This window comes from Sphaeramia orbicularis, chromosome 16 (genome assembly GCF_902148855.1).
Source record: "Sphaeramia orbicularis chromosome 16, fSphaOr1.1, whole genome shotgun sequence".
NCBI lineage: Eukaryota > Metazoa > Chordata > Actinopteri > Kurtiformes > Apogonidae > Sphaeramia > Sphaeramia orbicularis.
In genome coordinates, this window is record NC_043972.1 from 11,973,554 (window position 1) to 11,987,528 (window position 13,975).

The 13,975-nt window shown below is 41.6% G+C and overlaps 1 protein-coding gene and 1 pseudogene across 1 annotated transcript in view; both read left to right on the forward strand.

Moving 5' to 3' along the window:
• Window positions 1-6,180, forward strand: part of LOC115435284 (uncharacterized) — a 28,232-nt gene extending 22,052 nt beyond the window's left edge. Inside the window, exons 4-6 of the mRNA XM_030157590.1 lie at window positions 5,162-5,218; window positions 5,299-5,383; window positions 5,981-6,180. Coding sequence (XP_030013450.1) covers window positions 5,162-5,218; window positions 5,299-5,383; window positions 5,981-6,180 — 342 coding nt within the window. The remainder of the gene's footprint in view (window positions 1-5,161; window positions 5,219-5,298; window positions 5,384-5,980) is intronic.
• A 4,691-nt stretch (window positions 6,181-10,871) lies between these two features.
• Window positions 10,872-13,975, forward strand: part of LOC115435285 (plectin-like) — a 31,418-nt pseudogene continuing 28,314 nt past the window's right edge.

A 13,975-nucleotide genomic window follows, 5' to 3' on the forward strand; every position in this document is an offset into this window, starting at 1 on the left:
TTTCACTTCTCCCTCTCTGCGCCGCCGTCCTCAGAGGGAATGGGCCCAGGCAGCTGTCACTTAACATGTGAATGTTTCAAGGACGGCCCAGGGGTCTTTAGAAAACTCCCTTTTTTTGCCCCCCACCCAGCCCATTTTTCAAGCAGGAGCGGCATGGAGTTCTCTGAGTCACAGTCGGACCCAGAGGAGGGGCTTTGTTGGAGGAGAAGGGGGAGATGGTGAGAGTGAGAGGGGGGGAAGAAGGTAAAAAGGGGGGGCCCTTTACCGCCCAGTCCACCGGTGCAGGATCAACCTGAACCGGATCCATCTGGGCTCCATGTGAACCCGGTGTTGGCTCTGGGGGCCGAGGGAGTTCAGCTCAGCCGTTGGAAGACATTGTCTGTATTTGGGCGCAATCTATCCCATGAACAGGGAAGAATTCCTCTATCGCTGCTCCCACAACAAAGAAGAAAGGGAGAGGAGCAGAGCTGGTGGGAGGAGAAGTGAAGTGAGAGGAGGAGGGAGGGAGGGAGGGGGAGTAGGGGGGAGGAGGACATTGTTTGCCTGTGACTGTGGGCAACGGAAAAGCATGAGTTATCAGGGCATGTGTGAGTGTTTAGAAAGTGTGTTTGCATGTGAACATGTGTGAGTGAGTGGACGTGACAGAGTGTGAGCAACTGCGAGTATGAGTGTGTTTGTGGAGAGGCTTGGGTTCGGATGTTGGAGCTCGGAGGCTGTTCCAAAGGATTGCTCAAACAAAGCTGGATTTCTCTTCTTTCTCTCCTGTTCTGAATGGCGACCGAGGACTTTGCTGAATTCCTTTACTCATGAGGTCGGGCTCGGCGCCGCTTCGGGGGTAAGTCGGGTTCAGGCCAGCTTCAAAACCGCCAAAAACTGCCACCGACGCAAGGATTGGCTCAGGCGGAGTTTGCTTTTTGGACTTTGCCGGTCAGTGATTGAACCAGGGAAGCATGTGACAGAATGAGCTGTGACTAAGGGGGTTCAATAAGACAGAGCAGGGAAACCGTCCCGTAGAAACAACATCCTTATGAATGGATCCGTTTGGAAGTAGCTGGATTTGTTCGTTTTTTTCTACTTTGAACTGGTTTCTGGGCTCGTTTCAGGTATTTTTGTCAGTTTTCTCACTGTTTTCTTGTTCCTTTCTTTGAGGATAGTAGGGCTTGACCTTGTACCACATCCTACCTTAAAATGTTATGAGTCTCATGGGTGGATGCACAGCTGCCATCTTTCATTAGAGACCACTACCATGATTAGCACAACACCCAGCAGTGACACAACCTCCATGGGTCTGTACTGTTGATGGAAGATTAGTATTCTGCTGCTAATTACGAATTCACCAATAAAGTGCATTATAAAGTGGGTCAAGAAACTAGGTCAATCAATGCAAAAAAACAAAGTGAACACCAGGTCGTTTTATCTTCAAGTCTTCCATAGTAAGACTTTTAGGAATTAACCCTGACATGGATTTGGTCCATGGATTTGTTCTTTTTTTTTTTTTTTTGACTTTTAAACAGTTTCTGGGTTCATTTCGGTTTTACAAACAGGTATTTCTCTCTGTTTTCTTGTTCATTTCTTTGAGATCGTAGGGCTGACCTCGTACCACATCCTACCTTAAAATGTTATGAGTCTCATGGGTGGGTGCACAGCTGCCATCTTTCATTAGAGACCACTACCATGATTAGCACAACACCCAGCAGTGACACAACCTTCCATGGGTCTGTACTGTTGTTGATGGATGATTATTATTCTGCTGCTAATTACCAATTCACCAATAAAGTGCATCATAAAAGTGGGTCAAGAAACTAGGTCAATCAATGCAAAAAAACCACAGTGAACATCAGGTCTTTTTATGTTCAAGTGTTCCATAGTAAGACTTTTAGGAATTAACCTTAACGTGATATTTCCTTCCCTTAATATATAAGTAACCTTAGATTTTCTTTTTATACTAGATTCTAATTAGATTCATCAGGAAATGGAGTGCAGCCACGTATCATAAATCACTCTTGAGAGCTGAGAGAGGGTCGGCTTGAACTGAGGGCCATTTCAGACTAGTTAAGTGATGGGATGGTTAGGTCATCTGCAACATGAGTCACATAGAGCAGGTTCTCTGGTTGCCGGTTCTCTTCTAGTCTGGCCGAACAAAGGTTGCATCATTTTCAGAGGCTTTTATTGGCTTTGGATCTGGGAAAATGTAGGTCATGTGAGGGTTAAGAAGTGGCTAAAAGAGAAGTGAATTGGTTTATTGAATTAAGGCGGATGTTGTATGATGTGTATGGCCTGTTTTTACCAGCGTCCAACTTGTATTTCCATATTGTTTTTAACGAATCCTAAGCACGTGCTCGTTTGCTGGTAGTATTAACCATTTGCTGCAGAACCCAAGCATGTAATTTAGCAAACGGCCACACATGCAGAGCTGTAACCAGACACGACACACCCTCACTCTTAAATTGTTAACCCATGTGGGACACGGACCACAGAGCCTCCTCAGGAGACGCTGGGATCTGAGATAACCGGGTAATCATTGATCCTGAGGAAGGGGCTTTTGTCTGGGCACCACTCTGATCCGACGCTGTACTCCCCATGGGTCTATGCATGGCATCATCTGCTCTGCACTGAGATTCATAGAGGTAATTACTCCCTAATGCGCATGGAGGCATCACATCAAACCGGATCATTGCTGAGACTCATTAGTTAAAAGGCAAAGTATAATTTGTTTCATATGTTGGAGGCACCAGATTGGATTTGCAGCATATTCTCCTTTGGCTGTTCTTTCATTTCTGATTAAAAAAAAAAAAAAAAAAAAAAAGCAGCAGACTCAGCATAACTCAACTCCCTGAAAGCATATTGCAACTAAAATCACTGAAGGAGACATAAATGCAAAAAAAAAAAAAAAAAACTAGAAAAGCACTCAGAAAGCGCAGACCTCCACCAAAGCAGATCAGTCCACCCCCACCCAATCACCACCAAAATTTAATCATTTGATCCTTGTGCCAGTATCAACATTTCCTGAAAATTTCACCCAAATCTGTCCCTAACTTTTGAGTTATCTTGCTAACTGACAAACAACTATATCACTTTGCTACACGTGATGAATCAATCTTCAGTATCTTGTAGAACCCGTTGGGGGCTTATTTTGTATTTTTTTTTTACCAAGCACTCTGACCATTCATTGTGGAGTTACACATACATATGTCGAAAATATCCTTATCTCCCAATGATAAGAATCCTTTTAAAATTCCTGGATCCAGACGGTGATCCAGACCATTCCCAAAATCCGAATCATTTGTTACTCATCCCATTCGGACATTTCCTGAGAATTTCATCAAAATCCGTCTGTAACTTTTTCAGTTATGCTGCTAACTAACCAACCACCGAACAAACAACCCTGGCAAAACATAACCTCCTTGCAGAGGTAAAAATTCCAACATCCTGTACTTGAAGAGCCAACATCCCAATTTCCTCTCGTTGACCCACATTGGCCCCCCCACAGGTCTGTACTCACCAAGCGTGACCTGAGGTGACCTATGTGATTCTGAATGGACCAGTACAACCCCGCCTCAGGGGGAGGGATCGGACTCGACAGGATCCTCCCTTTGATCCCCTGAATGGGTTCCCTCTGGCGGGATAATTACCCTCACCTTTAACCCGCCTGTCACAACAATCGCTGAGCTCAACAGGCCGACACACATCAGAATATCACTCATATGTTTTTGGGTCAAATAGTCAGAATGTTTGACAGACGTAGGTGTAAAATCACAGATTTTCTTGAGGGTTTGCAGCCTGAGGTTCTGCTGCCGTTACGTCACCTCCTAGAAACAAGGCGCCGTCTGCGTTTTATGGCTGTCATATTCCATCAGGTCCTTAGCGGGTTTCCCGGCGGTTTTCCAGGCCGAGTCGAGAAAGCGTTGGCAGTTTGCCACGGTCGTACGTGCCAGGCCCAACAGTGGGATCCTCGGCAAGCCTGTCACGTTGATTTCTAAGCCCAGAATATTTCAGTTGGTGATGGGAGATAGAGGGAGCATGTGTGCATGTGGTCTAAAGGAAGACAAAGGGACAGGATGGTCCATGCCAAGTGTCTCTGCTGGGTCTTGGGCGCCAATAAAAGGCAACGTTGGCACAGAAAAGAAGATGAAATGAGAGGCTGGTTTCATTTGGTCTCATTGTGAATATTCTGGTTTTAAAGAAGGAGTCGCAGTGATTCTGTTGGTTTGATGTGAACCTTGTCTGATTGTAGGTAGCTGAAGGAGCTTCTGCATGCATGGCCACAGGGCCTTACCTCACCTGTTACCTCACTAGCCTCTGGGCTGAAGGATTATGGGTAACCTCATCAGCCGGCCCAGCTGCCTGGGTCAGAAGTCCAAGCATGTGAGGTCAGGACGAGAACTTCCTGAAGGAGTGTTACCAGCGTCGGAGGGAGTGGCAGCCGGTGGAGCAGCATGGGGAGGCCAAACAGGAGGAGGCTCTGAAAGACAACCCAAGGAGGATGCAATCAAGGAGACAGAGGAGGAGAACGAAAAGGAGGCGCAGGAGGTCGAACGTAAGAGGGAGGACGGGACTCATACTCCTGTTTCAGACAAACTGCTGCGTAGTCCCCCGCCTCCACCATCAGAAGCACCAGTACTCTGGACAACGCCTGGCACAGCACACCGTCACCCATAAAACATCCCGTAATGGGACGTTAACGAGGATAACCGTCCCTCCGGAGTTCACCAGGTCCCCCCTCACCCACCTGGACAAGACAGCCGCCGAGAGGAGGGCCAGCTTCCAGAGGAGGGACTCCAGGGAGGGCAGCCCCTGGTCCTGGAAGACCGTGGCCTCGCGGGAGGTGACGGAGGTGACGGAAGTGACCGAGACCATCGTGACTGAGATCGTGGAAGTCACCGAGTATCCGTCAGGGGATAAAGGAGGCGACCCGGTGGTGACCAGGACCGTTAGAGTCCTGAATGGAGTCGCTGAGGAGCTCGCTGAGGTGGAGAAAAGACCAAATGATCTCATCTGTTTTTCCATTCCCATCTTATTTTCTTTTCAACTTCACTTTCGCATTCTGATCTGTCTTGTTTGCCTGTCGGTTTCTTACCTTTCCTGTCTTTCCTACCTTTTTCTTTCCTTCTCAACAGTGATTTTATGAATTGACAAACGTATTACCATCTTTATTTTGCAGCTCCAAAGCAATGGACACTCAAGCTCAGACCAGGATTCCAGTCTGGATCGATGGAGAGTACGTCTTCTGTGAGATACAACAATAAAGTTAACTCTCCCTTCATTCTTTTGTACTAATATTCTTTTGTGTTTCCAAAGGGAACGAGATCCGCCTTGGCTCTGAAAGATGCATCTAAGATTCTACTGAAACTTTCTCCAAAACCTGGAGACTCTGCTCACATGGGTCTGTGAAATAGAGGAGCTCACAGCCAATCAGAAGCCCCCATCTTCAGAGGTCAAAGTGGTGAAGGCTCAGCTCCAAGAACAGAAGGTGTGTGTTATCAACAATCACATCATTCCACTTCTTCCAAAAAGTTGTAAAGCAGTAGACGGAATCCACCTGAAGAGTCTACCTATAGAAAACGGGCTGAGTCATGGAAAACAGTCAATTGCTCCATTCAAAAGATAAATGTCGTAGTATTCACCGGTGAATGGGCGGTGTCCATGTATACAATGCACTTCTTTGTGGATTTTCCCAGGGGACATGAAAAAGGCAGGGATGTTTTTCACCTTTCACACCCATTGTTGTTTGGTAGAGGTGAAACCTGCCTCAGTCGGAACAAAGAGAGGTCGACATTTGAGACAGAACTTCCTTTATATGGACACAAAGGCACAAGAAACAAGAAATAAGCCTCTGTAAATGTTAAGCACCTGCAGAAACTGTTTATCTCATCCAGTGAAATGTTATATGCAACATACAGACATAAATATCCATCACATAAACCACACTGGAGCTGAATTTTATCGGTGTTTCCACAGCTCCTTCTGCGCCTCCTAACAGACCGCCGTCGCAGTATGGACGCCATGATGCTGGAGGGTCCTCGGCTGGTGGAGGCCCATCCAGGACAGGAGGGGGAGCAGGTGAAGGCCAGGCTCTGCACCCTCGAATGCAAGTGGAGGACGTTACAGCTGGAGGCAGAGCAGAGGTCAGAGCTTCAGCCGGATGTTCCCCACATTTGGCGAATCTTCGTAAACTGTTGATATCTCAGCAAATAATGACATTAAACAGGGCTATGTATACCATGATACTAGAACAGGGGTCTCAAACATGTGGCCCGTCAAAGGTTCCACTGGATGAATTTGCGAAGTGTAAAAATTCCACAGTCAAGGCTGTGGAACTCATTTTAGTTCCAGTTCCACATACAGACCATATGATCTACAGTCAATAATAACAGCAGAATAACCTATAAAAAATAATGACTCCGTATTTTCTTGCTCGATTTGATGTGAAAAAAAATTATATTAGATTATGCCTGTAAGTAATGACACTTCCATTTTTTTTTCTTGGTTTGTGCAAAAATAACATTAAATTATGAAATATTTACATTACAAACTATCCTGTTCCAATAAAATGTTAAATAACCTGAACAATATGAATGACCTGGAAAAATTTTTGAATTGAGCAAAAAAAATCTTGCAATTAAGTAAAAAAAATGTTAAAATTAAGCCCTAAAAAAAAAATCTCAAATTAAGCAAAAAAATCGTAATTAGCAAAAAATATCTGAATTAAGTCCTTCAAATTTTTTCTTTTGTTTTTAGTTCCAAAAAAATAACATTAAATTTGAAAATATTTACATTCACAAACTATCCTTTAACAATTAAATGTGAATAACCTGACAAATTGAACAACCTGAAATGTCTAAAGAAAATTAAGCACAATTTGAACTTATTTCTGCTTGTTACTCAGTGTTTATTGTCTTGCACATCTGATCCATAATGCACATGTAGAAATGATAAGTTGAGGAAGAATATTGTTAAAAATGCTGGAGACTTTCGTTGACCAATTTTTCATCAGATCTGTAAAACCTCAGTCATAGCCTAAGTATCACGAATCTGTAAGTCTTTCTGTGATTACTTACCTGAATCTCTTGCATTACGGTGAACAATTTCGAAGTGCCATCCACCGTAAACAAAACGCATGTGTTTACATTCAGACTGGGAGGTAACTCACGCTCTTCGGAATTTTTTTGTTGTGACATGCATTGTGGGAAACGGAGGCTCACGCTGTGTGAACTTCCCAGCCACCTGCAGCGAATGTAAACACATGCGTTTTGTTTACAGTGGATGGCACTTCGAAATTGTTCACTGTAATGCAAGAGATTCAGGTAAGTAATCACAGAAAGACTTACAGATTCGTGATACTGAGGCTATGACTGAGGTTTTACAGATCTGATGAAAAATTGGTCAACGAAAGTCTCCAGCACCTTTAAAATTGCACTTATTTTTCTTAAGAAATTTTTATATTCTCAGGTTATTCATATCTTTTTTAATTGGATAGTTTATAAAAGTAAGTATTTTAATAATTTATGGGGTTTTTTTGCACTAAAACAAAGACAAAAATTTGGAGTTGTCATTATTTATTGGTTATTCTGTTATTATTTTACTGGACCGGCCCACTGGAGATCAAATCAGGCTGAATGTGAACCTGAAAGAACACGAGTTTGGAGACCCCTGTACTAGAAGGTCTCAGAGCGTCTGTCCATCTGTCTGTGGTATCTGCACAGTTCTGAGAGGTGTAGACATTTTAACTGTCTGATTTGGTACCTACAGCTGAGGAATAGTCCCATTGGGACATTAAATACCTTTTTTAAAGTCAGGAGGGACTGATCAATCAATCAATCAATCAATCAAAGTTTATTTATATAGCACTTTACAACAACATGAGAAGACCAAAGTGCTTTACATCTAAAAGCGTGATTAAATTATAAGATTGATTGATTGATTGATTGAATTCACGTTGCTAAGCAGTTGCCAGGGGGAGGGACAGGAAGCAGCCTTGCTCATTCTGTCAGCCTTGCATGACGGAAATTGAAGTTTTAAAACAGGAAAGACGCATTTCCGGTCAAGTAGGAGACTAGCAAAAGTGTGATGTGATAGGACCAATATTTTGGGAGATATTCGTCATTTTGGAATTCAATATGCCCATAAGGGTTGACAGGAAGTGTAGTACCACGCTGCATGATGGGAAATGAAGTTAAAAACAGGAAAGACACACTTACCAGCTCCAGTCCCTAGATATCAGTATTTATATATTAATTGTTGCTTAAATTTAAGGAATGATTTACCTAATAATTTTATGTCAGTACTTATAAAATATAGACGAACAACGTTTCCCAAAAGTCAGCTCTCCCAACATAAAAATGACCACATCTAGAACCCGTGGTTCCCCACAGGTCAACACACTAGTTCAACTGTATTTTCCCATGGGCCAATGTCTGAATACTATGGACTGTGGGCTGGACCCCTGCAGCATTACTCATTTTTGTTTAACTTCAGCTTTAACTCCAACCTGAGTGTGTTATTGGACATCGTCATCTACCTCCTTGTCGGGTTGCCGTGGACAACAGTCTCCCTCCTCTTGCCTTAAAACATCCATCAGCACTTGCAAAAAGTAAACACATGCAATACAAACAATGGTTAAAAGGTCATAAACTGATAAAAACCACCCATTTTCAGTGTTTACAGCTTCAAAATTTCTATAAAATCTGTCTGAATCATTGTATATTTTTATAAAAACCAACATGTTTCTGGACCTCACTGAGGCACAGGATTGGACCCATATTAATGTTTGGGGAAATTATCAAAAATAGTCACTTGCTCAAAAAAGGGTTAACCTGTTGTGTTGAATTTAACATAATATACCACCACAGTCACAGTAGCTGTTGGCTTTTAGCACAAGTAAGAAATGTAAACCCAACATTTAAACAGTTTATGATCATCAATATTGCGTCATTCTCAAATTTTGATCTCAAATTTTCATTGTCAACTTTGCTTATCTTCTTCATTGAATGCGTCATATTTTCAAATTGTAGCCGGTCTTTCGGACCTTCTGTAAAAAGTGGCAGTGCTGCAAATTAGTGCCAAGTGTTGTACATAGGTGTATGTTGTGTTTAGTGGCTGTTCAACTATTTTTTTTTCCTATTTGTGGGTAGAGGGGCAGTGGGCCGGTCCAGTTTGAATAATGGGCTGGTTCTGGTCCGTGGGTCACCTGTTGAATACACCTGATGTAAACCTTGTTCCTGACAGGAGAGCGAGGCTGGAGCTGAGTTCGTCCCAGGGCGGAGGTCTTCCAGGACGGGGTGGATGACCTGCAGCAGTGGCTCATATCTGTGGAGCAGGTTCTGGCCCAGTTACGCAACGCAGAGAGGGTGATGCTGCATCTGCAGGAGGCCACGGAACGGGCCAAGGTAGGACACCTACCACCTGTCCACATGTCTACCTGTCCATTCACCTGTACTTTAACCATCATGCATCACTGGGGACATTTATGTCCATTGGGCTGTCAATTCAGCTGTTAGTCATAATTATTGGTAGCAAATTCCTCTCTCTTAACAAGTTTAGAATTGTAATTTTTATTTTTCTAATAGATCAACAGAACTCTGAGCATATAACTCCCTCTAGAGCAATGTTTCTCAACGAGGGGGGGGTGTTGGGTGCTCAGACAGAAATACTCACTGTTATTCATCACAATGTATAAGTATCAATATCAGAACAAGTGGTTTTTGTAACCCCCCCCCCCCCCCCCCAATCGCAAATGTGTTTTGGGTGGGGGGGGTGGCAGAAGGCCCATGATGACATGACAGGGCATTTGCTCAAAAAACGGTGGAGAACCCTTGCTAGAGTCATTAAGAGCAAAACTATTCATTTCCCAGAGACTGCTTTAAAAATTAATGTTTTTTTTCTGCTTCTTTTCTGCAGAAATCTCTTAAACAACTTCAAGACTGATCTTATCTTATCTTATCTTACCTTACTTTACCCTATCTTTTCTTATCTTATCATATACAAAGTCAAAGAAACCTACTATATTCAGTGTCTATACTTTGTGAAGTTTTTATGCAGCATTTTGGAAGTGGATGTTTGTGACTGGAGGGTGGGGGGGTGGGGGGGTTGTTAAATCTTTCAGATGCCTGTAGGTAAATGTGTTTGTGTTGTTTTGGCGTCAACATGTATCTGACATATTTTCATTTTCAGGCTGTTGTTGAGGAGATTCAAGTTAAAACTGCTGTTCTGGGGAAAATTCAGCAGGCGAGTCAAGATTTGATAGAAGCTATTTCAGGTAAACTCACGACAATCTAATCTAATATAATATAATATAATACAATATAATATAATAATATACCTAATCTAATCTAATCTAAATCTAATCTAATTTAATCTAGTCTTATCTAATTTAATTGTATCTAATCTAATATAATCTAATTAATCTAATCTAAATGTAATCTGAATCTAATCTAATTTAATTGATTAGATTTAATCTAATCTTTATTTTATATAATTTTAATCTGAATCTAATGTAATTTAATTTTATTAAATTTAATATAATCTTTATCTAATCTTAATCTAATCAAATTTTATATATTCTAATCTTAATCTAATCTAATTTATTGTAATTTTAATGTAATGTAATTTAATCTAATCTGAATTTAATCTTAATCTGAATCTAATCTAAATTTAGTAAATTTAATCTAATCTTTATCTAATCTAAATTTAATCTAATCTAATTTTATTTTATTAAATTTAATCTAACCTTTATCTAATCTAATCTAAATTCAATCTAATCTAATCTAATCTAAATTTTAAGTACTGTTAACAGAATGCACATGTATTATTACCCTGCCTCTTAATGCATTCCTCTGCAGCTGTTCTTCTGACTTGTCACTAACACATAGAGGATGTTCCAGATGTTTCCTCAGTCTGATCTGCTGTTGGTTCACTGCTTTGTTCCAGAGGACGAGGCCAGCAGGTGCAGGAAGAAAGTGGACGCCCTGCGGATCCGCTGTTCGGTGCTGAGCCTGAGCAGCCTGGATGTCCTGCAGAGGCTGGAGCAGGCCCTGGAGGCCTCCAGCAGATGCACCTCCAGCCAGGAGGACCTCCACCTGTGGCTGGGACGCATCGAGAGGGAGCTCCTGGGGGCGGGGCCTCTGGGGGCGGGGCCTCAGAGCCACGCAGGAGGAGACGCACTTCTGTGTGCGGCCGAGAGACAGAGGGTAACAATGACCACATCAACATCGATACACTACAGACGCAGAAAAAAACGATTAAACCAACTTTTGTTTTTTCAGTTTCTTGTTTATTTGAATGCCTGTTCCAACTAAAGGTCTATTAGTTTGGACAAATATAATGATACCAACAAAAATAGCTCAGAGTAGTTTAATGTCAGAGCTGATATCTATCCATTTAACATGTTTTCTTAATAAAAACCAAAATCACTTCAGTTCCTTACATCAATATCTATGGCAGTATTTTTCAACCTTGGGGTCGGGACCCCATGTGGAGTCGCCTGGAATTCAATTGGGGTCGCCTGAAATTTCCAGAAACTAATTTTTTTTTTTTAAATTACTAATAAAAAATATTTGATGAGTTGACAGCGCCAATCCCAGTACATAGCAGACAAACTGTGGTTGTGAAACTGAAGCACTGTGGTTCTGTTTATCTGTCAAATGTTCATTGTGGTCAGTTTCAGGTACTGTGTGTGTGTGTATATATATTTTTATTTATTTATTTATAGATGTACATGGACTTTTTTTTTTTTACTGAACATTGTATTTTTTTTCTAGTATCTTTTACCTGACTCCCTGAATGACCGCACAAAAGTTCTTATGTGTAAATGTATGCACAAATGGCAAATAAGATTTTGAATCTTTGAAATACAGAGGATAATATTATAATAAATGGGGAATAAATCAACTTAAGAAAGGCCAAATGGAGAGAAAATTAGATAAAAGTAGCTCTGGGTTTTATGGGTTAAAATCATCTACATTCATATAATCACATGACTCCTTAATTTAAGTTCTTCCTCCGTTGCTCAGTGTTAAATCATATTATTTGTGTATTTGTTCATGTTGTTCAGCTGGAACAGGCCGTGGTGAAGGAGATGTCCTGGTTCAAGGAGACAGCGCTGAGTCTGGAGAAGCTGAAAACCATCGATTTGGACCCAGACGTGATATCAGAGCAGCTGTATGAGCAGAAGGTCTGGACGTCACACACATAAACCCACCTCCTTCACCTTCATGGAACAGTTTAAACCACTGTCTGTTCTTCGTGTTAATGTCATGTGGTCTGTTATGTCCTGGTCAGATTTTAGCGTGGAGATTCTCCAACACCGATTCAACATTGAGAAGATGGTGAAAATCGCAGAGATCCTGCAGACGTACAGCGACGAAGGAGACACTTCAGACCTACTGGTACCTTTCACATCCAATCACATTTAATATTTTAGTGATGAAACAGAGAGGAGGTGAGACAGATACCCACACAATATTATCATTTCATGTCAGAAATATATGTAATGTGTGAAAACCTTAATAAAGATATGTGTTAAAAAAAAACACCACACATGTATCAGTATAAATGAATAATCACAAACAGGTTAAAGTTTTTTTATTGTCTCTTTATTGTGAAGATGGAAGGAGCTGATTCCTCTCATTAATATTCTTGGTTTCTCTTCCGTCCAGACGCCGATGGAGCTCCTTCAGGAACAGTGCAACACCACCTCTGCCACCAACTCCCATGTGGTTCTGCAGCTGGAACATGCCCACTCCCTCCTCCTCCAGTTCTCAGAGGGTCTGTCGGAGGTTTCACCCTGGCTCCAGGAAACTCAGAGCCTGGTCGGCCAACTGTCCCTGAGCACCATCAGCTACGAAGCCTTCAGGGAACAGCAGGACCTGTTACAGGTACACACACCTGATTGGACAGCTGCACTTTTTTTGGTCCCGGTAACAAAGTCATCCTTTTACAACGTCTGCTAACATGTGACTGTCCAACAATTAGGCTGTAACCGAAACCCTGACACAGTTACGGGATCACAGTCTGAGCCTGTACTGTGGCGTGGTGCGTTCAGGGACACTATGTGGACCTGTTGAATTCAGGTGTTTCTTTTCTAACAGGGTCTGGGATAAAACAATAAGGACTAATGTCAGAATATAGTTTTATATAATTGGATAAATATCATAGTGATTATTAATGTTGATGTTTTTATGTTAAATCCTCATGAACAGGACATTTTACAGCTGTAGACATGATGTGTCCACATACTTTTGTCCATGTAGTAAGAATTACAAGGCAGAAATAAGGGAAAAATCAAACGAATGTGGTGTAAAATGTACCTACATGTCAGATTTAATTTAAGTACAAAAGAACTGAAGTCATTATCAGTGTTTTTATCAAAATTTATATCTGAAAAAGTCATAAAAAACTAACACTGGAGAGTGCAGACCTCCGCCAAGGCAGATCAGTCCCCCCCTCCCCTGATCACCACCAAAATTTAATCATGTGTTCCTTGTGCCAGTATCAACATTTCCTGTAAATTTCACCCAAATCCATCCATAACCTTTTGAGTTATCTTGCTAACAAACAAACAAACAAACAAAAAATTTTAAATCAGTCATGGATAAAAAGAACTATAATAGTATAGAAGTCCAAACCATTTCATGTCATTTTAGAAATAAAGATAATAATTGAGCCCAAAACTAACCAATGCAATGATATTTATCCCATAACATAAAACTATATTCTGACATTAGTCCTTATTGTTTTGGATCCCAGACCCCTGTTAGAAACAAACACCTGAATCCAACATATCCACATACTTTTGTCCACACACTTTGACGTCTGTAAAGGTCAGACTGGGTAAATGTGAGTCTGTTCGATCCTTTCAGTTTATATTTGGGGTCTGTTTCATCTATTCAGGGTCTGAGGGAGTCCATTGCTGAACACAGACCTCTCATCACTCGTCTGTGTTCGTTGGCCAAACGTTTGTCAGAACTGAACCCGGTTC